Here is a 27630-nt window from a genome sequence, read left to right as displayed (position 1 = left end):
AACATGTTGCTCTTACTGTAGGCCTTTATACACTGCCAAGCCGGTTCGGTCGCGGCTTGGCATGCCCGGCAATTTCACTGCCTTGCCTGTCTAAAACCGAGGGGGTAAAATCCCCCGTCGTCACGGAGCGGGCTTTCTTGGTTCACTCGAGAAGGCGGGGCCACGCACGGAGGGTAGACCTCTTCAGAATAATTTGCATTCTACGAATGTTTTAATTGTTTTAGGATTCAAGAGACTTGTATGCAAGAATGAGTATACATCTGAGTGTAGGCTACAAACGCGATTAACCATTTACAAGTGCACAAACGCCAACATATACTTTATTTTGCTGACCACATGTTTCTTATCCCGACGAAAGCCTTGTAGGGAAAGTTCCTCTGTGTCTTTCTCGTAGATCGCACCATCTTTCCCCGTCTTTGTTTAATGTGGTTGCATCACCTTCTCTCAGATAATCAGCAGCTCGCGGATTTCACCGTCTCTCTAGTGAGAACTACTCATGTTGATATCGCTACGTTGTCTCTGATGTAGAGACAATGCAGCACCTCTACCCAAGTCCCGCCCCTGGGAGCTGTCCCGCGGAGCCGTCTAATCCCATTTACACACATTAACATCAGAATTAAACCGTCTGGGAGGGTAAATTGGGAGGGTAAATTGGGGTGCTAGCTCAAGCAGGCAATTTACCTCGGACAGTGTCAACGCGCGGACCGTGCCGGGAACAATGCGTGCATAAGACGGGCATATTTATAAGTGTAAACAATTATTTTGTTTCCCCCCCAGTGTGGAGCACAGTGGAGTGTGGAGGCTGAAACCAGGTCCAAAGAAATGTAAGTGTCTGTTTGATTCATCACAACACCCACTTACTATTGAGATGGAAAGTCCATCCACACAGCAGGAGGTGACGTCTGCTCATTCACATATGGACTTCTGTATACAAATGTGTTGCGATGTTCTGTTCATGTATGTGTAGTTTGTTTGTGTAGGTGTGTGTACGTATGTGTACATGTCTATGTATAGCATGTATGAACCAGGTCTATGGTACCAACAGTTAGTTTCCAGCCTGTATACGAGCTCAGCTGGTTCAGTCTGTTGTTTACACAGGTGGATTACAATGGATGTGTAATGGAACCTTTCAAAGTCTTAATATCTTGAAAAGGATGTTGACTATAGATTAGATATTCCGGAGGAGCCAGAGTGTAAATATTACGGGGGGTAGGTTCAGTTTATACATTTTTCTAGGCTTAAATGTTTTGACTGTGAAAGCCACTCACACACACATGTGATTTACATTCATGTTTAACTCAAATTATCTCATAAACAATATGTTCTACTATTTCTAAAGCTATAGCACACTAGTCCACTATAGTAGCTATGTAAGATGTATTCTTTCTATGTTAATGTTTGTAGAATAGATGAACGTGAAACAGGAAGAAGAAGAAGAATGCAAGAGAACAGTACAGTGATGATGATGATGATGATGATGATGATGATGATGATGATGATGATGATGATGACGATGAAGAAGGGTTCAGCAGCTCATCATGTCTGGTTCTCCCTCAGATACCTGTGAACTCACCCTGGACCCCAACACGGCCCACAGAGACCTCTCTCTGTCTGAGGACAACAGGAAGGTGACGGGGGCCGGAGAGGACCAGTCGTATCCGGATCACCCAGAGAGATTTGACTACCAGCCCCAGGTGTTGGGTAGAGAGGCTCTGACTGGCCGCTGTTACTGGGAGGTAGAGTGGGAAAGAGGTGTTTTCATAGGAGTGACATACAGAGGAATCACAAGGAGAGGAACGGGTGGTGACAGCGTGCTTGGACGGAACAACAAGTCCTGGAGTCTTGATTGTCAAGATGATCGTTACTTTGCCTGGTACAATGGTAAAGGAACAGACATAGTTCTCCCCCCCGCTGGCTCCACCAGAGTAGCAGTGTATCTGGACCGGCCTGCTGGCTCTCTGTCCTTCTACAGAGTGTCCCCAGGTGGAGGAGGGTCCTCAGACACACTGACACACCTCCACACCTTCTGGTCCTCCTTCACCCAGGAGGACCTCCTCCCTGGGTTTAGGTTCCGGGGGGTTGGGATGGGTTCCTCAGTGTCTCTGTGTAAGTTATAGTCTCTCTCTCTCTCTCTCTCTCTCTCTCTCTCTCTCTCTCTCTCTATCTCTCTATCTGAGGACACACGTGAAAACACACACACATATATTAACGCACGCGAGCACACACAAACACACACACACACGCATATATAAACCCACAAACACTACGCACGCAGTGGCAGCCCGGCTCCGGCACAGCGCCCCTGGAAGCCCAGGGGGCAGGTGGTAGAGGCAGTCACCACCCGTTGCCACCAGATGGCGCCAGTGAGGGCATTGGTGCCGGTGCCAATGAGCTAGATGCAGAGCACCTAAGGAGCAGGTGGAGAAGCAGGCCTGAAACAGCCTGCCTCTCCACCCAATCAGGGCTCTCCAGGGTGACGTGTGCGGGGAAATCGGCCCTCCGGGGTGACGGGATTCCACGCGGAGGGACAGGACCGTCGATTCCTCCCAGGCTTTGGGTTCTTTTAGTACTTTATGGTTGGTTTGAATAAAAGTGCAGTTTTGGCTTAAGTAAGCTCCGGTTCTTTTAGTGATTGGAAGGAGGCGGGTCACACGCACGCACGCACGCGCACATGTATATGTTAGGGCTGCTCAACGATTAAAAGTATTAATTGCTTTAATCGCATAGTATTGGTGAGTTAACTCACGATAAGTCACACTTTAAAAATATATATATATATATGTCATATTTTAAATCCACTCCAATTCAATTTAAATGAGATTACCAAATGGAATGACACATTATGATTCATACCAAATGGACTTCATAAGCAAAAACTAGACCAAGTGATCTCGAGGGAGTTTGATTGACACTCAGTGTGGGTTGATTATGAAACTTACGGAACACCACAGATTTGGGAATTGTAATTAGGCTATCACTTACTGCAGGTGTAAACCAACGCTTACTACAAGGGTAGTTAAATTCAAATAAGTAGCGCCACAGATTTGGGAGTTGTCAACAGGCTGTCACTTACTGCAAGTGTAATTGAATGTAAAGTAAGTGGAACTAAATGCAAAAATGATTTCTGATATGAATGTTGACATTCTGTGGGCAAAACCTTTCAAAATCAAAGTGAAAAAAATAAATAAAAAGAGTGTGTTAATGCGTCAATTTGTATTAATCACGTTAAAATAAGATTAGGTTAACGCTTAATTAACGTGTTAACTTGCTTTTTATATATTCATTCATTATATTCCTAATTCTAGTGATCAATAATATCTCAATTATATGTAATATGCTTTTATTTTTCTTATTTGTCAAATAATTTCAACATCGTTTTTGTTCATTGATTTTTCGTGCTTCTCATTTCATTTAGTTTTTTTGACATGTTTGATTTGTATTGATGCGTCTGAAATAAATGTAATCAATTCAATAAAAAAAGAAAATGGTGATAATCAAACCTTCTGTTCAGGAATGGGTGACTGAATTAGGAAAAGTGGCTGCATATGAAAGGATGTCATATAGGATGCAGGACAGAAAGATACTCCAGAAGTGGGGCATGCACCTCGACTCCACACGAGTCTGTGTAAGGATGTACATGTTGCCGCTGTGCTCCTTTCTTTCAGTGTGTTTTGGTTTTTGCTTTATTTTTCCTTTTTTGTTTCAGCTTAATAAGTGAACCACTCTGTATGTAGGTTGACCCCTTATGGTTATGGGGTGGGGGGTGGGAAGGGGTGTGTGTTTGTTGCTACCGAATCGTTTCTGCATGTTATGTTGTATGATCGTCTATATAAAAAAAAAAAAAATTGCAACTCATAAAATAAAATTGGTGATAATCAACTCAGTGGATCTCCTGAATGTTCTCTGTGTTAAGCCCATGATAGTTCAAGTTTCTTCACTTGAATTCCTCCAAGCGTAGCAGATTGTTTCTCCAGAGCTTTCTGTTGTCCGAGCAGCACACCTGGAATGTCCTTCCAGGCCCTTGGGTCCCAGAAGGTCTCTGAGGGGTCCCGGACCCTGACGTGGACCCAGTCTTCAGTCCCAGGTCTCTAAGGGGTCCTGCCCCCTGACGTGGACCCTGTCTTCAGTCCCAGGTCTCTGAGGGGTTCTGACCTGGGCCCAGTCTTCAGTCCCAGGTCTCTAAGGGGTCCTGACCTGGACCCAGTCTCCAGTCCCAGGTCTCTAAGGGGTCCTGCCCCCTGACGTGGACCCAGTCTTCAGTCCGTTCCTCTCACTGGTCGCCTGGAGGACAATGAGCTCCATCCTCTGGAGACATTTCCTCCAACTCGTCACAACACAACAGTGGAGTCTCCATTCACCTCGGTTATCAGACGCTTTGATCCAGAGCTACGTACAATAAGTCCATTAGTCAGGAGAAAGAGAAACAACAATATTTCTCTGTCTGTACATTAAGGATGTTCATAGAACTAAGTGACAAGCACTAACTATCACTAGGTTAACCCATTACCCGTATACATCAGAGATAGCTAGGATAAGCTGCTACACAATGCTAAGGACTTTTCTTTGTGCCAGGACGTAAAACATACGATAAGTGCGTAAGAGAGGTGGGAGGGGGAGGCTATACAGAGTCCAGGTGAACTCTGAACAGGTGAGTCTTGAGTCTCTGCTGCAGAGTCCAGGTGAACTCTGAACAGGTGAGTCTTGAGTCTCTGCTGCAGAGTCCAGGTGAACTCTGAACAGGTGAGTCTTGAGTCTCTGCTGCAGAGTCCAGGTGAACTCTGAACAGGTGAGTCTTGAGTCTCTGCTGCAGAGTCCAGGTGAACTCTGAACAGGTGGGTCTTGAGTCTCTGCTGCAGAGTCCAGGTGAACTCTGAACAGGTGAGTCTTGAGTCTCTGCTGCAGAGTCCAGGTGAACTCTGAACAGGTGAGTCTTGAGTCTCTGCTGCAGAGTCCAGGTGAACTCTGAACAGGTGAGTCTTGAGTCTCTGCTGCAGAGTCCAGGTGAACTCTGAACAGGTGAGTCTTGAGTCTCTGCTGCAGAGTCCAGGTGAACTCTGAACAGGTGAGTATTGAGTCTCTGCTGCAGACTCCTGACTTTGAAAGACCTGGGACCATATTTCAAAAGGAACAAGATTAAACGGTTTCTCGTGGAATGAATCCTTTAAGTAAAATGTGCTACACTAGTCTCAAATTAATCTGGTAGCCTATATTATAATATGTTTTATAACTAAGTGTGTTGGTATTTGTATATATTATACATGGCATATTTCATGCGACATAACGTTATTTTTCAACAGTTCCAGGGAAAGACCCCACAACTGAACTATGCTGTGAGGGATCAAAATGCTATGCAAGAAAAACGATCAGCAAAAAATAAATGTCTGACATCCACCGGGAGCATATCGTTTCATCGTTCCAAGGTCCTTTCTATTATGGCACCTACTCACAGCCTGCACAGAGCCCATCAATTACAACTTTCCAGTCGATAGAGCAACACCACGTGACATCAAATGCCATTCCTCATCATGCAGTCCGTCCAAAATTCAATTACAATTGATTAACAGTTTCTAGGCAGCAGAATGTGGCGTGACGAACGCTTGTGGTCCTTCCAGAACCCTCGAAGTGTTTTCCTCCAGCGGGCTCTGCAACATGACAGGTTTGGCTCGACGTGAGGCTGGGAGAGTGTGACTAAGATTGTTCGACAGTCGAAGGCAGCATCCGCATTTAAGATGAAGTCTTGGTCGGTGATGGTGAAATGCTGCATGCTTCAACTTAACAAACCAAAGTGATATGTTGGGGTGTTATGATTTTGAATACCTCTATTCTTCACGGCACAGCGGTCAACCATCAATCTTAAAAGCAGGGGTTTTGAATTAGCACTTCTAAATCAGTCAGTCCACGCCTTTGTTTTTTTGTTTTTGTTTGTTGTTTGTTTGTTTTTACGGTCACATTTGTTATTTTATCCCATTGTCAATGTTAACCCAATGAGGGGAAAAGGGAAAAGGATTATTTAACAGTTCCCTTCAAGACAGAAGAATACATTGGGCTATGATTAAAAAGGGATAAGTGCTCCCCCTGGTGGAAATACATTGTCCCTACAGTTAGGGAGAGCGAGAGAGAAACGGACACACTGTCATGTCATCCTACTGTTTTGATTTTACTGGACCACTCACCAACTAGATCGTTTCTTAGACACACACTCCACCTCTACCTTCCGTGTGTTTCTGCTTGTGTGTGTGTGTGTGTGTGTATGTGTGCGTGTGCGTGTGCGTGCGTGCTATCATCACCTATCCTATCATAAGTGCTTATTTTATTTGAAACCTTTATTTATCTAGGTGGAACCACATTGAGATTAAAAATCGGTTACGCAAGGTTGACCTCGGTCACTGAGTGAAGCTTTCATACTTCACATTAAGGACAGAGATGGAGAATGATAAACGTTCTTCTTTTTATAGTAAGTGTCGGTTTACAAAGTTTGCGTAAAACGGAAAGTTTGCATTATCTCTTTCATTAGCTTTATAGATAAAACCTTTTCAAAGGTTCTATTTTAACTGTGGTTTTAATCATCGAATCCATATTCCAAAGCGTATGATGTTTGAGAACCGCTTGATGGAGACAGCAAACGCGAAGACGCTCCAGCAGAAGATTGTACCCATCCACGCGTCAGAGCTCTGCAGCTAATAGGCTCAGGGAACAAGAACGTCAGACCTCTGCAGCCAATAGGCCCAGAGAACCAGAACGTCAGACCTCTGCAGCCAATAGGCGCAGAGAACCAGAATGCAATACGGAAGTATTTTCATTTTCCACGTGAACAGCGCAAAGTAAGCATGGGTAGCACTCCAGGGGGAAAGATCAACAGGCCCAAAACAGTAAGAAAACCCGATTATCTGTCTTGAGATGGAAAGTAAACGCGATCACTGCTTCAATGATAACTCCACAGTATTAATTTAAGTCCGCCATTTCCTATAGTCACTATGAAATCCTGTTTGGCACACGAAGTGGCTAGCACCGTCTAGCTATTTTGTAGCACAAATGTTTGCGACAGCAACCAACTCTACTTGGAAGTTAATACTGCTGACCATATGTGTTTACACGACATTGATTTTTGAGCTGTTATTTTATTCAATCACTCAGTCTCGTCCCTAAGTAGTTACTCAACTCGTTAAGTATTCTCTCTGGAAATGCATTTGAACTACAAACATGGCGTCACAACATCCATACCAGATCTATACACCTGCTGTCATTGAGAAATAATATAAACCATATTGGTAGCCTGTTTTAAGATGACACAGTGTAAACCTTGTTTAGGAGGATGTGTTCGCTTTTTGTTTGCTACACAGAGTTGTTTATTTAATTCTACCATTCCTGCTGCCCAGGAGTTGGGGAGGAATATCCTGAAGCGCCGCCGGGTTCAGGGGAAGCAGAAGCGTCAGCGGAACCAGATCACCGGGGCCGTCATCGACGCCGGTCTCACGACCATCCATCACCTGAAGAAAAGAAAGTGAGTACTGCACTACGGTCACCATAACGCAAGGGAAGTACTTGTATATCAATCAATCAATCCATCAATCAATCATCTTTATTTGAAAGACTAATGCCTCATTTAAACACTTAGGAATAAATACAACAACACATACACGAACGACAACAAAAACTATTAAAAAAGGCAATGATACCAGTGTTTCCACATGAGTGACTACTATCACAGAGTATTAAGTCCAGGATTTGACAACAGCATAATAATAGTTAGATGAACCATTCATCCGCAAATATATTTGTTTCAAGACTGCTTGTATAAGATGTAAGGGAGTGAAGATCGCAACTGTCGAGTGAAAATAACAACTTGTGATGTGTTTGTTTACTAAATTAAACAATGGGTTTTTAAGAGGAAATTGGATTGTGACTTGAATGGACTAATAATTGTCCAAATTGTCTATACGTGCAGAGTTGACTGTGTTTGAATAACCATTCAGCTAGGCCTACTGGTTTTCTTGACTGTGCACGCAACTACAACTACCCACTTCGAGCAATGTTTACAGCATCGTTGTTCGTGGGGGAGATTTGTCCACGCATTGCATGCGATTACAGCGTCTTTTGTGTCTGGCACCCCTTCCAGAAGAAGACGACTCTGTCTCGTTGATATCCATTCAATGAGTATTTGTGTTGCCCAAATAAAGCATATACGTTACTGAAACATATGTGCATGTTTTTCTGAGTCAGATGCATGGGAATACATGGCTGCAGGCGACATTCCTTGAATTACTTCATCTCTGATATCTTGTTTCATTTGAAGTGTGTTTTTTTTTTTCCCGCTGTACGGTCTTTTGATTCTATTTCTTTGTTTTGTGTTCAGCACCAGCAAGAGGGCCAACATCACTCTGTCTGGGAAGAAGAAGCGCAAGCTCCTCAAACAGCTGGGTCACATGGAGAGGGAGAAGGCAGCGATGGACGGTAATTATAGACCAGACGCGGTCCCTTTGTAAAATAACAAAGATTTACCTGCGAACTGAAACTTTTTTTACTTTTGTTTAAAATACAATTATTTTAGATGCTTCATTATGGAGACGCTAGTTGTTAGCTGTCTTGCTACCCACAGATGAACATTGGAGAACTAACCTAGAAGCTTTAGAAAAATAAGGTACTAATTTGCCTTGGTTGGGAATCAAACCCATTGCTAGCTATTTGTTGTCCTGCTGAAGGGAAATCTGGCCCAGTTACTATATATTAATTTTAACATATTATTTAATCAAATATGATTGCTAATGCCCAAAGTGATTGGCTGGGAATGATTGATCATAAAACTACACCATAGAGTCAAAGACATAAAATCTGGTACTAGAACTGCTATACGCTATGACCAAATGTAAATGCCCAGCACCATGTAAAATAATAAATAATATTATTATTAATAATATAAAAGACGGGCCTATACAATGCTATGCTCCAAAATAACATGTTTTTGTTGTAAAAGGTCACAACCAAGCTGCCAAAAAAGAACTACATAATATAGATGCGTCTATAAATACGTAACGTTGTATACCTTCCACTCTTCTCATGCTAGTGGCCCCCAGCGCAGCCCCAAAGACCCAGGACCCAAACACCGGGCCCGCTGCGGGCCCGACCCCAGCCACCACCAAGAAAGCCAGGAAGAGGAGGAACAGAAAGGGGAAGGGCCCCGCTGCAACCACAGCCCCAGCGGACGTCGTGATGCAAGACATGGAGTAAAGTCGGACGAAGAAGCAGAACTCCCAAGTGGCCCCAACTGTTCCTAAGCAGTCAAACGTCTGGCATTCGGCCTCCGATGAAGAGGCGGTGGATGTGAAGGAGGACCACACTGAACGGGGACATGATTCAGTCACAGTGTAGCGCCAGTTTGCCACCCATACAATTTCTGCGTTGGTTACATCCGAAATGAGAATTCTGACATGCTAAATATGAATGTTAATGTTGCGGAAATGCTGCTCGCCTGAATTCTCGGGGGTCTTATTCAAGCACATTTTGGATGCATGGATGGACACTTCAGTGTCTGGGTCCTACTTGCAATAAGCCTCATGGAAAACAAGTTTGAAACCATTTCTGAGTACTCAAGTAAAGATGTATAGATTACATGGATTTCGACGGGCATGTTTTGCAACCAATAATGACTGTTGCATTTGGAGGGGGGGGGGGGTCTCTGTAATTTAATTAGTTGCTTTTGCATTGGATACATTTTTGTGCGAAAGCATATCAATATATTGGCAGGAAAACATAAAAAAATTAGTCAATTTAGGGAAGTTGACCGTTTTTTATATAGCCTAGTAGCATATTATATAAATGCATGTCATTTATGGTTCAGTTTATCAAATGTATTGTTCATGTCCTTTAATTATTGATGTCTGCTTGTGAAATGCGCCATTAAAGGCTTGACTGTTTATATAGTGTATTTTTGGAGGTGGGAGGTGACCACTGTGTTTTTCAACTGGTTTCGTCTGTACATTGTCACCTTCGAGTCATCGGCAATTCCGAATCCCAGTCTGCGTTGTTTGGGCTCGAAACCTGCGCGCATCCCTCCCCCCTAGTAGTCGCTCAGAGGACAAAGACTAAAATGGGTCAGTCTGAGGAGAGCATCTCTCGCATCAGACACGCACCAACTCTAAGATATCTAAAATAGATGACTTAAGAATCAGTAAAGCAATCGTTTTTTAAGACTAGGGATCAGACACTGACGGGACTCGGGGTTATTTTTCATACTACGGTGGATGAACTCAAACGGGAGAATGTTTACTGAGATCTGAAGGCACGCAGTGCCCACACTACGTAGCCTGTGTACAAAGCTGCTTCTGGAGAAGTCTTTGGATGTAGCGATCGACAAGATGCTGTACAAGTCCTCCAACGGGTAACGGGTGCCTCTCGGAACGGAGCAGGGTCGCTATGACATAAGCAGTGTGGAGCAGCTTGTGATACCAGTTCGTGGAGACCGGCGTGTGAGTGTGCTCTTCGGATGCTGCGCCGAGGTCCATTCGTCCTCCAAGATTACGGGCTAAGTACGTGCATGGGTGCTATAATACATTACAGCATGCTTTGCATTGTGTGAGTGCCTCACAAGTGAGATCGTTTGTTTCTCCATCTTTCACCCACCTACCTAGCCGGGCTATCATGCTTACGTGGTGGTAAGAGGTCTGGATCATTTACAGGTTGCACATGTAGGCCGATGCAAAGACCACCAAACACAAAATTGCGTCGCCGGGTATCTCTTGGTAGGATTGAGTGTCTCGCCAAACACCATTCGTGTATGTCGCCGAGGCCTCCGGCTACACTGAGTCTACCAGCCTTCCTCTTATTTTGAGCATCGCTTTTCGCATCGATAGCCCACACCACTGATTCGCGAATAATAGCCTATATGTGCGTGGCGTCCCACGCGTATCGGCAGCCTGTGTTTTTCTGTGGATTATTAGCACTATCCTCATAGGCTACAGATGCAGATAACTAATCCTGTTGATTTACGATGTGCCCTCCATTGTAACAACAATCCAGGCACTGATGGCAATGTGATAAGGCAGATACCGCTGGCTGGCAGCAGTTAAGTGCTAAGATAACAGCGTGTGCTGTATGTCCCACACAGGAGACACAGGGGTCGAAGTGCTTCTCTGAAGGAGTGTGTTGTTCGGACTGTGGACCCACGGAGCAGATCGGAGCATCTTATGGGGACCCGTTCACACTCACTGGCTGCTGGTGAGTAGAGTAAGCCTACCGATGTGATTATATTTCAATTAGACGGATCGCATGTTCGTATAAAGATGTTTTTAAAGGCAGTATCGATTTGAATGTTGGGACTGAGTTGGTGAGCTGTCAGTTGGTATTTATGTATTTCATGAATTGTAGAGTGATGAGTGACGACAGCGTTTAACAACATCTTTCTGAAAGTAGCAGAAAATAGCCACTTTTTATTTAGATCAAGGCTGTGGATTTTCTTTCTTCTAAGTGGATGTTGTCTTTCTTCCAACAGTCGTCCCATATTTCACCCCTGAGCTGTTCCCATTAGCAAAAAATAACTCTACATTTTTACACACTTTAGAGTTTTGATCAAAGTGACACAATTATCTCCACCTGTGAACCACGCTGACAGAAATGTTGCATAACATCCTTTTTTTAGACGACTCATTGTGCACAGCGGTAGCCTAGTCATTTTAAATTCTTTCTTCTTCCCCACAAGGCTGACAGGACAGCGTTTGGCAACTACAGGAGAAAATGGTTAATGAGTTCCGGCACAAATCACTGTCAGCGTGCTAGGCCGATAGAGACATGTACATGCCCAATAAACTGTGTAATGCGTTTATCTTATGTATTATCTACAGTAGGTTATGGTGTGTTTGTGTAGTTGGTAGCACACCCAAGTACAAGGATTGGTACCCTAACCTATTAAAGTAACCATATTGATCAAAGAGTTGTCTATTAACATTGCCTGGTGGTAAGGTCGTTTTGATGTCAGGCACAGTAAATATGGACTACTGGTATCGGTATATAGATATACCAAACGGTATATATATATATATATATATATATATATATATATATATATATATATATATATATATATATATATATATATATATATATATATATATTGTGTCTGACATAATGTACACCTCCTCCAAAGTCAAAGTCAGCTTCATTTCCAATTCCAAAATATGTGCCAGACATACAGATGAATCGAAATTGTGCTTATAACCCACCCACTGTTTAATAAGAAGAAAAGGATAAAATTAGGTCAAAAAAGTAATATTTACAATTCACCTTCTCCCACAGAAACCACACGAGTTGTTCCTGGATTGCCTTCGTCTCCACCGAGCTTACATCACCGACCGTAAAAGAGAGAGAGACAGGACAGATCCGGTCCGGATAAACGGCTCACGCTGTGACCATGGCAACCGTGATGAGGATACCCACGCTCACCGGGGTCGCCATGGCGATGGTGATGCTCTCGGCCGGCCTGGCCTCAGTGTCGGGCCTGGAGCCGGAGACGTGCTTCTCGCGGCAACACCGGCAGGCCACTGTCAACGTGCGCCTGGCCTCCAGCCGGCCCGGGACCGTCATTGATTCCCGCATCGTCTTTTCGGAGCGCGACTGCATCCTGGCTTGTTGCTCAGAGGAAGTGGCGCCAGGTAACCGACAATAGACCGCCCATATATGGCCCGTTGACATAGAACTAGTGGTTAACTTGTTGGTAGCTAAATTGATTGTGCATTTTATTCAAACGTATAACATAACTCTGTTGCTCAGAGGAAGTGGCTCCAGGTAACCGACAATAGACCGCCCATATATGGCCCGTTGACATAGAACTAGTGGTTAACTTGTTGGTAGCTAAATTTGGAATTTGATGACCGCAACGGATCCTGTATGCGACAGCCCATATATGGTAACGGCATCAGGGGCCAGTGGCATCAGGGGCCAACAAGCTTGTAAAACTCGACAAATTTAGAATTTGAATAAACAATTTCTTTCCCCGTTGACGATTGACTCGGGAACCGTAGGCGTATCCATGACGACATCGTTATGAATAATAATGAGCATTTATAATAATGATCAAAATACTATTATCAATCCTGTTATTCAAATGATAGAATATCGTTTTTTTGGCTGTTGTTGTGGTTGTTGATGTTGTCGAGCAATTCAGGTCATGTTTAGCAAGCAAGACCGACCTTCCCGGACATTCCATGACATCCTTGTAACGGTCCAACCTCTAACCTCCACATCCGCTCCCTGTCAGTATCCAGTACCCCTGTCATCACCCCTGTCAGTATCCAGTATCCCGGTCGCCATCCCTCCGCTCGCAGTATATTTACATTTCGTACTGTTCTTTCTGTTTTGTGTTTTCTTTTTTATACATTAACAATAGGTTAAGTGAGTGTTGTACTTTGAGAGCAAAAGGGTTCACCGAAGTCAAATGTCTTGCGTGTTACGCAAACCTGGCCAATGAAGCTGAACGTGTCCCCGTCTTCCTCCCAGGAGCCAAGTGCAACATGGCCGTGTTTAAGGCCAAGAAGCCGGCCGCCTCTGATAACTGCCTCCTGTTCCACTGCGACACGGAGCAGGACTGCCCCCTCATGATGGCCGGCGACGGAGTCAACACCTACGATATATTCAAAGGTAACAGCGGCAACGTTCATGGTTCTTTGTCTCCCTCTCTGTATCTATCCACGTAATTTCTAATATGAACAATTTAAAATAGAGTGAACAATGTAAACACGCACACCATTTAAAAATTGCAAAATGGTTGGAAACAATTAAAGTGAAGAGTTAAACAAATAGCTACAGTGATTTTTATGCATTCAAGATAGAATATAGACTAGCTGAGGTGTTCTAATGAATACACCTTTTAAAGTAAAGCCAATATTTCTGTAGCCCTTGATCAGAGTTATTGTCTCAAAGGTCTTCTCATAGGCCCACATTAAAACCCCATCGATGCCCTCTAAAGGGCAAGGAGTTACAGACAATAGACAGTGAGAAGGAACACAGCAGAGGGATCCCTCCTTTCATGGACGGTGAGGACGGGTTGTGCTAAATGGGCAGACAAAGAGTGGTAGCATGAAACAAGCACAAACAAAGGTCAAAGTTAAAAGGAAAAAACAGATTAGTAGTAACTAAAAATAACCAAATGACTAATGACAAATCATTTTCTCCAATCTAACCATGGCTTACTAGTCATTTTTGGCCATGAACTGATTCTGTACTCTATCACTGATTGCATGAAGTCTATCGTATCTGTTTGTGTTTCTTATCTGTCGTGATCCTTCGTCCGTTTCCCTTAGGGGTTCTTCATTCCACCACCACCGCTGCCACCACCACCACCACCACCACAACACAACCCCCGTCAACCACCACCACCACCACGCAACCCCCATCAACCACCACCACCACTACCACAGCCCCCACCACCACCACCACCACCACCACCACCACCACCACCACAGCCCCCACCACCACCACCACAACGACACTAGCCCCTACAACAACAACAACAACAACGACGATCCCGACTACGACTACAACCACGACCACCACCCAGCCCACCACCACCACCACCGAAGCACCACCCGCCACAGTCCCTACCATCCGGGAGCTGCCGCCCACCACCACGACCGAAACACCCGTCATCATCATCGCCACCATGTCCGCCGTGGAAGAACTGCCCGCCGTCGAAGAACTGCCCCCCGCGACGACGACCCAGACGACCACGCAGCGAGCTACGCCGCCCTCGACGGCGGCTACGTCTCCTTCGACCACCACCACCACCACCACCACCACCACCACCGCTGCCGCAAGAAAGCCCAACAAACCCACCAAAAAGCTCAACAAAAACGTCAAGAAACTCAGACCGCATCCGGCGGTCGTTGACCCCACCCCCAACCCCACCACCACCACCACCACCACAGCGGCCCTCGAGCCAGTCCCGACCACCACCCCCACCACCACCCCCACCACCACCACCACCACCACGACCCCTGCCCCAGAACCTGCCCCAAAACCCAGAACTACCCCGGTCGCCAGAACCACCACCACCCCAACCACCACCACCACCCCCACCACCACAAGGGCTACGTCCACCACAACCACCACCACCACGACCACCACCACCACGGCGGTTCCCGCGACGACCACAACCACCACGACCGCCGCCCCCAGACCCACGGAGCCGGAGGACGCCCAGACCTCCACCGCGGCCGGCGTATTCATCGTCGCCGAGGGCGACGGCCAGTCGGGCCGCGCGCTGGAGAAGCCGGACGGGCCCGGCGCAGTCGTCCCCGGGGGCGAAGGCGTGCGGAAAAACGGCGCTACGTCACACGGAGCGCTGAAGAGCGGCCTGGTGGTGCTGATGGTTCTGGGGCTGGCTGTGCTCACGATGGCGCTGGCCATCGGAGGCCGCAAAGCCATGGAGTCCTTTGACCGCCGCCATTACACCCGCCTGGAGCTCAACGACCTGCACTACGAGGTGTAGAGAGACCCACCACCACCACCACCGCCGCCACCGCCACCACCGCCACCGCCACCGCCAACGGCACCACCTTTAGTTCACCACCAAGGCCACACGGAGAGAAGGAACACAGTTGGACTTGTCGCCTTGTGTTTGGCAGGCTGAGGCTGAGAAGGCTCATTCCGGGCAGATGGAGACACATGCAATGCTCTTTTTTTTTTTTTTGGTTTTCCTTTCTGTTATTAATGAATGTGTTTCATTTCAAGACAGCACATGGTTTCGCATCTATTGAAGTTTTCATTAGTCACCGGGTTCGGAGGAGCACGGTGTTGTGATGTGGCGGAGTTTCGATGATTGAGATATTTTCTTACGCTATAACCACTGCTAACTCAAGTCTATGCGCGAAATTGGTTTGTAGGGACAGGGGTGTTTCATTGAGCGTAGCGCGGGAGCCGTCTTCCCTTGGCTATTTCCACATTCACTGTAAGGACGCGGGTAAAGCGAAGCTCCACTGCACACATTCGCCACTAGATGTCAGCAGCTGTTTTAAGATGCAAGAATCAACACGCGTCGGACGTTGGAAGCAACCGATCGTCACAGCCGCTTGGTATTCCTTTAACGACAATGAAACACAGTCTATGGCTTTGGAACGCAGATAATGAACAGCAATATTTTGTACCCCCCCCCCCCCCAGAAAAACACTCAGGAAGCCTCCGAATTCTAGCCAAGTTCTAGAGGCAAACGGGATCACACACCAAGACAACCAATTACTACAAGACGCTTTTCAATTTCAAATCCTTTGCAATGGGGTTCCACCCGGTTTGTGAAAGGTGCACACATGCATGTTTCTTTAATTTATTTCACTCGCTTTGTACCATAGTCACACGAGCTTGTGGTTGTTTCTTAATCTAATAGTCCTTTCTTATATGATCTTAATAACACATATTTCATAGCATTATTTTGTATTTTGTCCGCAAATCACTTGTTCTAAATGTGTATGACATTTTAATAATGGATGCCATTCCTTGAAATCCGATGCACTAATTGTATCCAGCGTTTTTGATATGACTTGCTTCTTTATAAATAGTAAAAAAAAATAATGAAAAAAAAAAGCTGAGAGTACACTGACCACACTATTTTCCTAAGTAACTTTTTAATGTATGTCAGCGTATAATTGAATGTACAGAGTGTCACATGTTGGGGTGTGATTGGAGAGACCTATCGGTAAATAACCTTACATTTCAGTAGACCGCGAGGGGGCGGACGGTACATAGCAAACTGCTTCTGATGTTGATACTATTGGCATGCAGCAGGTCCCTTAGACAGTTTCAGCCTAATTTATAAGGCATTAAGTTGCACACATTCTAAGTTGTTGGCACTTATTTTGCATTCATTTCTGAAATCGTAAGATTTTGTGTAAGGTAACAGTTTGGTCTTGTTTTGTGAAGTGCTGATTTTACATTTTAGCTTTGGAATTTGGTGTTTTGTTCTATAGGAAATATAATGTGACTTTTGAATAAACAATTTTGTCATCATGATTGTTATCTTTCTTATCACCCACAAAACTCCAGAAATACAGGATTATGTATTATTTTAATGGTGTAAAAATAAATAAATAATAATACACAATTCAATGGTAAAATCCCAATTCTAGACATACAAAATATAGTCGTCAAATATGATCATGATTTACTAAATTATGATCTAAATCATTTCGCTTATGAGGTGAAAACAAATAAGAACTTTCCCTAAGACTCACTCTCAAATAAAATCACCCCCTATTCTGGATTCAGCAATGACTCTGGATCTAGTCATTGTCCGGAATACTAAATAATCACCGTGAACAACCGGGGCTTGTGGTTAGTAAATTCTCCAAATACAACAAACAGGGCCAAAGGAATGTTTTTCTTGGCAGTGGACAAATGGATCCTGCAGAACTAAACAGAGACCTTCATTCCTGTATAAATGTTTACATGTTTACTACTAAGTTGCACCTACAAATATACTTGTTTGGTTAGGCAGGGGGGTAGTTTACCCGTTCGTCCCCAAAAGTATCTCGCCTTGAGAGCGCAGTGAGATCCACTACAACAATGGATCACGTCTGAGCGTTCAGGCAATAGAGGTTGGAGCGAAAGAAAAAAAAAAAAGTATAGGGGGAGGGTTGGCATTTTTTCCTCCCAGCGGAAGGAGACGTATCGCTCCTGCAGGACAATGTGTAAGAACCGGAGCCGTAGCAGCGCCACCAACCCACCCCGACCCGAGGCCAACATGGACGAGACCTTCATTTAACGCACGTTATATCGTATCCAAAGCGTTTTTTTTTTTGTACTGAGGTTGAGGCTGGGGTTTGGGGGAAGGATAAGGATTGTGCGAGAAGGGGGGAAAAAAAGGGGGAAGGCAGCGATGAGAATCCTGCGTTGAGGAAAGAAAGCGAGGCGGCGGGGCCGAGAAGAAGGAGAAAGATGGGTGCCGTGCTACGGACCACTCTGTTGTTGTGTAGTTTTTGTTTGTTGATACGAGGTGAGTCCGTCTTCCTTTTGACCCCAATCCCGCGCCGGGTTCGTGGTCTTGTGTAAAGTGTTGAATGTCGCCTGTGTATAGATGTGTACCGTCATATTGAAACGGGTTTCAGGGCTTCACGTTTACTAATAACCGGAGCGGGCCCACTTGGAGGCTTGGAGGTTTGGATTAGCAGCGAGCTAACGTAGCCGAGTCAGCTCCGCGTCCAGCCCTTCTCCTCCTGCTCTGTTGTCTATCCTGGTCCACGTATATCGCGTTTTAGTGGCTAAAACCACGTCTCGAAGAGTCCGGCCCTTCGTATTGTGGATGTCCAGTGGCTTCAGTTTCCTTTCATCCAGAGGAGGGAATGTTGGACTCCAAACTATTAAAGGTTGCAGGGGACTGTGCGCAACTTGGGTGAATGGTGAGCTCCGACCACAGGGACTATTATAAGGACTATTTTGGCTCCTTTTTTAAGTAATGTTTTCAACGGCTGTATTGTCTTCGTTCACTTAATCCCCAGTATTTGCATGGGCGGGCAAACCAACCCGCTAACGTTACCTACCCAGGCTGTATTTATTTGGATAGCTGTGTCTAGACCAAAGGGCTCGAAATTGTCTCCCCCCTTTTTCTTGCTGCTTTGATCTACCATCCACAAACCAAGCCATGCACCACCTGAGCCACCTGTGTAACAGTATAAAGATCAGCGTTAGTTATGTAGAAGTAGTAAATTGCATGTTGTGGTTATCTGTGTGACTGGGATGATGCCAATTACAAAGTTGACTTTAAGCACAGGGGCCATTAATTTCTTGACCACGTCTTCCAAGCATCATCCATTAAGAGCCCAGCCTCAGTTGCAATCTAGTAACGGGCTTGATTGATGTACTTTCAAACGCAGGGCAACATTTATAAATTCCACTATTAACCGACGCTGAGAGATGTTGTTCCATTCTACCACCCCAACAGATGGCTCACCTTGTTTTAATAAGCTTTCTTTCCCCCAAATGAGAAAAACGTGTCTTTCAAACAAAAAGTGTGTAGTGGTACGTATTAACACTTTTTTTTTATGTGGTTTGTGCGAGCTTGTTCGTTGTTCTATGAAGTCTTCCTTTAAAGACAGATTCAGACGGCTCTGCATGTGTGACTGCTTCCAAAGTTATGATGTTGTGCGTTATTATATGGAGCATTCCAGACATGTATTGATTCCACAACCTCGAGTTCTGCTCTTCCTAAGTTTAGTCCGTGAAACTAATCATCAAGGTTAAGCAAGATAGCCAATAGAAAGGTACTTATTCTCTGGGGGGAGAAGACCCCCCCCCCCCCCCCCCACACACACACACTTAAAGCAGTTTAATAATTTTATAATCTCAAATGTCTTACTTGATGCAGCACACTGTATTGATTTTGGAATTGAAGCTATTTGTAGGCTTTTTAATTAAATAGCCTGGAAAAGATCAAATAGCCCTTTGAGGGTGTTTAAGTAAACAATGTGGGCATGCACATGCACATTTAGTTTTTTGATTTGTTTCGTGGTTAATTCTACCACTACATACATCGTCATCAATCTGACACGTTTTCCATCCGTTTGCTCTGCACACTACTTCTGAAAGTATAACTGATCTTTCTTGAAGTATTCACCCAACAAACCAGGACACACGATTCTCAGTTGACTGGTTGGCATTCGTGACGAATACGTTATTATGGTCGTCCACAGTTTTGCGTTCGAGACAAACTTCCAGCTAAGTCGTTCCATCTCCTCCTCTACCCGAGACTGTTACAGCCTGTTGTCTGTAGCCTCACACACAGTTCACCCCTAGTTCCCCACACCTAAAAGTAAAAGTTGCATACATTGTCACTTTATTTTACACGTGTCCGCACAGGAGGTCCCATATTAGGGACCCGTTTTGTCAGGTTCCCGTCGTACTTCCTCTCATGAGGCGTGATTGAGTGGGCCCGGGATTCTGCGATTTCTCCAAATATTTGGAGAAGGAAATGCCCCCCCGCGGAGAGCCGACATGCATGTGCGGAGGGGACGGAGCTCCATGGGGCTGACCCTGATAGTGATCCTGTGGTATGTGTTGCTAGATGTGTCAAATTGAGGTTAGGAACGGTGCCAAGGACCAGTAGAGGTAGCGCGCGTCCTAGCCGCCCCCCCCAACATCTACCAACTCTCACTTCCTGCACGTTTCGTGTGTGTGTGTGTGTGTGTGTGTGTGTGTGTGTGTGTGTGTGTGTGTGGGGACCCTGCAGAACGCCACCCCATAAAGTCTGAGAATACTGGTTCCCAGAAACTGAGCTAAGCAAGGCCTATACGCAGTTGCAACAGCCAGAATGTAATTCCTCTGTGCCCTTGGGTTTGCGGTCTGCTTTATTGATCCAATGTGTGCTCCCCCCCCCCTCTCCTCCTCCTCCTCCCCCAGGCGTGCCCCTCTTGCTGTACGCCAACCGGCGGGACCTCCGGCTAGTGGACGCGGCCCGCGGGAAGGCCAACGCCACGGTGGTTGTGGGCGGGCTGGAGGACGCGGCGGCGGTGGACTACGTCTACGCCCAGGGCCTCATCTACTGGAGCGACGTGAGCGAGGAGGCCATCAAGTGCACGGCCTTCAACCAGTCGGGGGACGGCAGCGCCCAGACGGTGGTGGTGTCCGGGCTGGCGTCGCCCGACGGCCTGGCCTGCGACTGGCTGGGCGGGAAACTCTACTGGACGGACTCGGAGACCAACCGCATCGAGGTGGCCGAGCTCGATGGATCTTTACGGAAAGTTTTGTTTTGGCAAGAGCTGGACCAGCCGAGGGCGATAGCCCTGGACCCCGAGCGAGGGTGAGTGTCATGTTTTATTCTGTGTGTTATGTGTCCGTTGTGTATCATGTATCCATGAAGTCCCGAGGAACAGGCAGGACTGGGCTGGGTCCTTAAGGTAGAGTTATGGTTGGACGTTGGCGCAACGCACTGACCGCGCAGTCGCTTCGACGCAGCCGTGAACCTGTTTCGGTTCTGCGTCGGGTTTACGTTAGCGGATCGATCACAGCCCTTGCTGCTGCGTCGCCTCGACGCAACGATGCAATGGTTGGGGGGCGCACGTCTGGCCCTTGAGGTCGACGCAAGGAGGGTCCGCAAGGGTGACATGGGTCCGTAAACCCCCTTGCACCGCGTCAACGTCAAACCGTAACTCTACCTTTACGCACGCTTTGTGACCCCTGACTGACGAGCAGATGAGAAGGGGCAGGGAAATTTGGTTCTTCTCCTAGAACCACTTTTGGTGACGCGCACCCCTGACGTTGTGAAGCTCCACGCGGAGGGCACACGAATGGCGCTTCCACGCCAATGTTGAAACCGCCGAAATGAACGGCGTGGCCTTCCGTGGACGTTCCGCAGACTTAATGAACGGACCATCCTGGCTACTTTAGTGCCCACTTAGCACACACTTTGTGAGGGTCTCGCCTGACAGGCGCAGGGGCACGGTCCAAACACACGCTTTGTGGAGATGCGATGGTGCGTCAAACAGGCTTTGTGAGGACTCACCTGAGAGGCAGGGTAGATGGCGGCGGGTCCAAACACACGCCATGTGAGGACTCGCCTGAGAAGGGGCAGAGTCCCACCGCACAGCATGTGAGGAGGACTCACCTTAGAGGCTGGGTAGATGGCGGCGGGTCCCAACACACACTTTGTGAGGACTAACCTTTGTTTGCTACAGAGACTCTCAGGGCCTGGGATTGGGTTGCACCATGGTTGCAGAGCCGGAGAAAGCATTTTGCAAAATATGTGACCGGTGTCCACCAAATTCCCCCCGTTTAAGACAAACAATAGGGGCAGTGTTGAGGTTTCTTTCGTCCTTTGCTGTTCCTGGGGAAGGAGAGGTGGGGGTGCGAGGTCTTTATCCTGAGCTGATACAGAACATTCCTCCAGGCCATCAGAGAGACAGTACGGGGGTATGAGCGACGGTGTGTGAGAGTGAGTTGGCCAATGGTTACCAACTGTGGGTTCATGGGGTCTCTGGAGATTGCATACCTAATCGATTGGTATTTGACAATCCATTTTAGCAAATTGTTATTATTTTTTATGTCTCAGAGTCCTGTATTTACGAACTGCCTATTGATTCATAGCCACGGGCAAACGAATGCTGATCACCAAGCGTGACGAAGAGCGATGCGTTAGCAATCACCGGGACAATGATATCTCCGGGCAAATATTGATGGGGTAAAAACTATTTGCGTGCAAGCAGGTAAACACTAAAGTTCAATCTGGGGTCGCTAGAAATGGGGTCGCGGCCTACTGAACGTTGATCGCCACTGTAGTAAGTGGTTGTGTTTGAGCGAGAGAGAGAGAGCGAGGGAGAGAGCGTAAGATTGTTTGTGTGTGTGAGAGAGCGAGAGTATCCCACCGTGTCGCTGCCACTACTTTCACACGCGAGCAGCAGAATGCCTCTCTGGTTACCTCATCCATTCACTTCGCAGAATCGGCAGTCGAGGCGATCTCCCAGACCGTGCTGCGGTTGCAAAGGAGTCAGTATTTTGGTCCGCACCACCTTGGCAACAGAGAAAGTGTTTTCGCAGACGTCACAGTCGGACTTCTTTAACCTGTTTGTTTACTTTTTCTTGCTAAGCTAGGGGAGCGTTTTGAATAATGTGTGTGGCTCCTATTATTTTGGCCGGCTTTTCCTCAGATGCGTCACTAAAATATGACAGGCACAGGTATGTCATTAATGGTCGGGTTGTTTTAAGGGCAACTGTCAAATTATTGCTTTTGTTAGCGATTCTTCAACGTTCTACGTCACAGCTTTGAACGTAAACCCATTTGTGCAAGACAAAAAAAAGTACACTTGTGAACCCACCCTCCCGTCTACGTTCCACTCTCAATACATTCTAAAAAAAACAAACAACATGAAGGCTTGTTACTCCGTAGATTCTCCCATTAATCCGGTTTTACGCCACTCTGCATGTCCTTGTAAGTACTTCCACAATGTGTGGACTATTCATGGGAGGTTCCAGGCCACACAATAGGCCCACGTGGGTGGCCTATTGGCCTATTGGGTGAACAGGAGAGGGCCGAGGAGGAGAACCCTGGCCTCACTGCCGGTCGACGTGGAACCCGACCCCAGTGGGAAGAGTGGATCAGGAGAACTGGGAAAGAACAAACACACCGCTGGTGGTGGATCCTAGCCTGTCCTCAAGTCCCAGATAGGATTATTAACCTGTTCTCCGGTCCCAGATAGGATTATTAACCTGTTCTCCGGTCCCAGATAGGATTATTCACCTACTGATGGATTCATTTTCAAAAGTGCAGTTTTTGTCCGGCATCTACATGAGGAGTTATGACCACGCAAGCATTTAATTTTTTCGTACAAAGTTTTACACAAAGTCTTCTCTATTGTTTCACCTACCAGGGGTGTTTGTTCAGTTTGAGGGACTGGGGAGGTCAGCTCCCACTTTACCTTCGCTGTGACGCACATTGATATAACGCCAGCTCCGATATACTCAGAGCTTGCTTGTACCCCTATTTTGCAGCATGCGATAATTTGAAACGTTGCCCTCCAGCAAAATATAGTGACCACATTCACGCGACGCACTGTTATTATGGGAGGAACACCATTAGTCAATTAAATAAGGGTGGACATCGTTTACGATATGTAAACACCAAGTCGTTTCCTTTTTTTATGTCCACGCTTGTTTAATTGAGTTGTCGTTATCCGTATAATAACATTGCACTGCGTGAATGTGGTAGATTCTGCATGCAATGTCATTGAAATAAAATGAAAGTGCACATGTTTTCTTTTTGGGCAAATAATGTGAGATAATAAATAAAGGCCAGTGATTTAGGGACCCCGATTTGAAAAGCAACGGTTAAGTTCACCATGAACCTCAGTAAAGTTCTCTCAGGACATTTCGAAAACCTCCTGAAAAGTCGACATTAGTTCGCCCACCAATATCCCTATTAAGTTTTCGCTTCTTCTACTGAACATCTGTTGAAAATTGAACCCCCATACACCGCCTGGTCCACGAGCGGCTTCCCTCGATGACACCACAGTGCGCTGAGCCCGTTACCATTATGGCTCTGGTCTTGTGTTACCCCCCCCCCCCCGACAGGCTGGGCCTGAGCGGGCTCACCTGGTGACCAAAGTGGGTAACCTGAGAGGGGGGGGGGGTGTACAAAGGAGCGGACAGGTAAGGGGATCCCGGTGTAGGGTTGACTGTGCATGGGTGCGCGGTCCACCATGGCAGGGCCTGTCCACGATACACTCCAAAGCGCCGGGGGGGGCTTCACACAATAGACCCTGTTGGAGATCACTCTCTCTCGCTCGCTCTCGTAAGGCGATAAGGGGGGGTGTTCCTGTTCCTGCTTTGATCGGTTCTACGGTCATTCGACAACAGCCGCGGCTCTGGTTTCGGTTTGTGCGTTTCGATCGAGGCTAAGTGAACTGAAGTGGTTCGCGGGTTCATCAGCGACCGACTCAGCCCTACGGGTCAGAGGGTTAGTTGGGACGAAGGCTGGTAGCTTAACGGGGGACCACAAGGCGTCGCGCATGAACAACTAGGAACGACAAAAGGTTTGCTGTTGCGGTAGTGGTCTCCTCATTGTAAAGGAAACGATGGATCTTGGCCGGTGTTTATTCTAATGAGGTTTTCATTGCGTCCACGGTAGTCGTGGTTTTCCCCTATTAACCAACCACCGTGACCGGGGATAACACTAATGTGCTACTCTGGAAATCCAGAAGGCACATTTAGCACATGGCTACATCCTGTTTTATTTCTTGATACTTGAGCCGTCCCGTCCCTGTTTCAGTGGTCTCAACCATGGCGGAACATCTAGATCCTTCTCCCTGGAGGCATTGAGGGAGAACGACAGAACGACGTCAGTTCGTATGCGTGCACAGCCGAACGCGGTTACAGATGAACATACTTTCTACAGCAGCGTTTGCACGGTCACTAACTTAAACGGTGCACTCAATAAAAGTTAAGTCTGTAAGTTAGAGAAGTTAAGAAGAAGTCTAGAAGTTAAGAGGTGATCTGAGTGCCAGTGAGAAGTTTTTAGTGCGGTTAGTTTGCTGTTTATCGTCTGGCGCTACTTTTTCAACAGGTTCAAGAACTTTAGTGTAACGTTAGTAATTTCAACTGTTGTTAAAGAATTAAAGTTGAGCGCTGTAATCGATGAAGGCCACAACGGCGACTGATTTATTTACCTCAACCGCAGCCATCCCCAGTGTGGAGTAACCACACTGGGGTTAGATTAGAATGTAAATCTAATCTAGATAGATTAAAATGTAAAACGCGCATAGATTAGAATGTAAATCTACCCGGGCCCAAATAAAAGAGGGCCGGTAATGTATTCATTAGTTTTATTTAAATCGCCAGGATATTCTCTCTCTCTCTCTCTCTCTCTCTCTCTCTCTCTCTCTCTCTCTCTCTCTCTCTCTCTCTCTCTCTCTCTCTCTCTCTCTCTCTCTCTCTCTCTCTCTCTCTCTCTCTCTCTCTCTCTCTCTCTCCCCCTCTCCCTTCCTCACGTCGGGGCGGCTCCAAACACCAGATGCCGCACGCCACGGAATCACGCAAGTGTGCGTTCTCAGCGCGCCGCCCACGGTCTCCTCTGGAGTCCCGGTGACGTCGCTCACGTTACATCGAACCAGATCTATCCGACCCGGGAAGCGTAACGTCGAACCCGACTCTGCAGTCCACTGCAAACTTCACGTGCATGAAGAGACATCCACCAACACACTTGAATGAAACGCAAAGTACGTTCTTATCTCGGGGCGCGTCTGTGTTTGATTTTGCGCCATCAATATCCCCCCCCCCCTCCCCCCCAATCTGTTTGCTTTTACCTATTGGTCCATTTACATTTAGGGCAATAACAGACGATTTTATCCAAAGCGACCTACATACAGCACATTAGGGAGAAGAAAGATAAACTATTATATATATGTATTGCTGTCGGTACAGTTAGGGCTGGGCGATATATCGATATTTAAAATATATCGATATTTTTTCAAACGCGATATGGAACGAGACAATATCGTCAACATCGATATAGTTTAATTTGCGTTGAAATTACAGCACATTTGTTCCAAACAACAGCAGTTTCGAACCGCGCCTGCCGCCGGCTATTTCGTAACTCTGCTTATGTCTCTCCCGCTCTGCCTCCGGCTCACACACACAGTCTCTGCCCCCCCCCCCCCCCCCCCCCCCCCCCCCTTCCACTCACGTCACTTTTTGAAATCGCGAAACATGGAGTCCGCCGGCACAAGCGGCTCCGAGGAGCTTGTTTGTAAGCGAAAGACCAACGGCTCCATAGTATGGAAATGGTTTGGATATAAGGTGTGTGACGAATTTCAAAATCACGTAATTTGTAGAGAGTGCTTAAAAACTGTTGCAACCAAAGGGTTGCAATTCTGTACATAATATTCCGGAGGCGCACACAGCTTTTGGCCGTGATATTAAATATTATAATGTTCTCAAATACGAGGCGGAGGCAGTGTCTAGTCCGCGGTTCATTCAACCGTCGATGACTTTTTGTCCATGTCGCCCAGCCCCAGGTACAGTACGGATTCGGTTAAATATGATTACATAAATGAACAGTGAGTCGATGGGCTTGGCCTCGGACGACTTCGGACACATGTTTTTCGGGGCTGTTCCCGACACTTCTCCGTGAGCCTGTTCCTGCTCCGAACAATCCCTTTACCCGGGTTCGCCTGAACTCTGTTCCACTGCTGTCAGTCGGCGCGGGGGCGGGGTCAGATGGCGTCCACACGGTCCGTCCCGACCTAATCGCACGCAAGGGGAAACCGCAGCACCACCACCACCAGAAGGTCCAACCAGAGGAGGATGAGCAGCGGTAATCACATCATTGTGGAGAGAGAGAGAGAGAGAGAGAGAGAGAGAGAGAGAGAGAGAGAGAGAGAGAGAGAGAGAGAGAGAAGAGAGAGAGAGAGAGAGAGAGAGAGAGAGAGAGAGACCATGCCTTCATCTGGCCTTGTGGATGAGCCAACCCCCCTGTGTGTGTAAACATCTAAACACATCCTCTGTTTCATTAGCATGCCACGCTATTTGAAGTGGCCACTTTCATTTATGCATAAAACGGCAAATTGCTTGCATACGTTCCTTCCCAGCGTTGGGGTTCCCCCCCCCCCCCATGCCTGTTGTTTGGTGTGTCAGACATATCTCATGCATGTGCTCCACAAAGAACTTATTGTTGAGCTGCCAGCTGTTTTTTGTTTTTTTTCTTGCTTTGTTTTTATACGGTTGTTTCGTTTTAGATTTTTCCTATTGTTTTTTTTTTGTTGGGTGGCTGGCTGGTTTTTTGTTGTCTTCATTCGTGGCAGATATAAGTGCACTGCGTTCATTGTGCGTTGGCGTGTGCGTCTTCCCCGTTTCTTTCGGGCTCTGAAAGTGAAATGAGGGAGAGGATGTGTTTTGAGAGTCGCCCCCTGGGTGGTGTTATTTCCCAGAGTTCATTCCACTCCTGCTTGTGTATTCCGACACGCTCGTGCTCCCCCGCGGCGCTCATCCACACATTATTTCCCTCTTCCTGTGCGTGCGTCAGTCGCATACGTAGAGGCTCCTGTCTATCTCAGTTCGCCCGGTCTTCACAAGGCGGGAGAGGGGAAGCTTCGACCTCGCTCCACCGGAGCCAGTTTGAGAAACAGGCCATCGGTCAATTCGTCTTCTCTTGGGAAACGCTTCAGCTCTTTT

The 27630-nt window shown here is 46.6% G+C and overlaps 3 protein-coding genes across 5 annotated transcripts in view; all 3 read left to right on the top strand.

Annotated features, from left to right (window-relative positions):
- LOC307074602 (protein NLRC3-like) overlaps positions 1–3742 on the top strand; it is a 69065-nt gene extending 65323 nt beyond the window's left edge. For all 3 annotated transcript variants that reach the window (XM_079734823.1, XM_079734825.1, XM_079734824.1), the window contains 2 exons: positions 778–824; positions 1558–3742. In XM_079734823.1, coding sequence (XP_079590949.1) covers positions 778–824; positions 1558–2117 — 607 coding nt within the window. In that variant the 3' untranslated portion in view covers positions 2118–3742. The remainder of the gene's footprint in view (positions 1–777; positions 825–1557) is intronic.
- A 3073-nt stretch (positions 3743–6815) lies between these two features.
- Positions 6816–9911, top strand: c4h11orf98 (chromosome 4 C11orf98 homolog). The gene is made up of 4 exons (XM_079736004.1): positions 6816–6869; positions 7377–7501; positions 8354–8451; positions 9062–9911. The coding sequence occupies exons 1-4, from the start codon at positions 6828–6830 to the stop codon at positions 9223–9225; spliced, it is 429 nt and encodes a 142-aa protein (XP_079592130.1). The 5' UTR covers positions 6816–6827; the 3' UTR covers positions 9226–9911.
- Positions 9912–17688: 7777 nt separating this feature from the next.
- The window catches only part of lrp6 (low density lipoprotein receptor-related protein 6), a 44999-nt gene continuing 35057 nt past the window's right edge, over positions 17689–27630 (top strand). The window contains 2 exon segments of the mRNA XM_079735614.1: positions 17689–17971; positions 20371–20770. Coding sequence (XP_079591740.1) covers positions 17914–17971; positions 20371–20770 — 458 coding nt within the window. The 5' untranslated portion in view covers positions 17689–17913.

Source organism: Pollachius pollachius, assembly GCF_949987615.1.
Source record: "Pollachius pollachius genome assembly, chromosome: 4".
Classification (NCBI taxonomy): domain Eukaryota; kingdom Metazoa; phylum Chordata; class Actinopteri; order Gadiformes; family Gadidae; genus Pollachius; species Pollachius pollachius.
This window is presented reverse-complemented; position numbering and strand designations above follow the sequence as displayed.

Excerpts from the sequence above, each read along its gene's own strand:
- c4h11orf98 (XM_079736004.1), top strand. The coding sequence starts at position 6,828 with ATGGGTAGCACTCCAGGGGGAAAGATCAACAGGCCCAAAACA. Across the intron at positions 7,502-8,353 it reads CATCACCTGAAGAAAAGAAA|CACCAGCAAGAGGGCCAACA; the intron begins GTGAGTACTGCA and ends TTTTGTGTTCAG. Across the intron at positions 8,452-9,061 it reads GGAGAAGGCAGCGATGGACG|TGGCCCCCAGCGCAGCCCCA; the intron begins GTAATTATAGAC and ends TTCTCATGCTAG.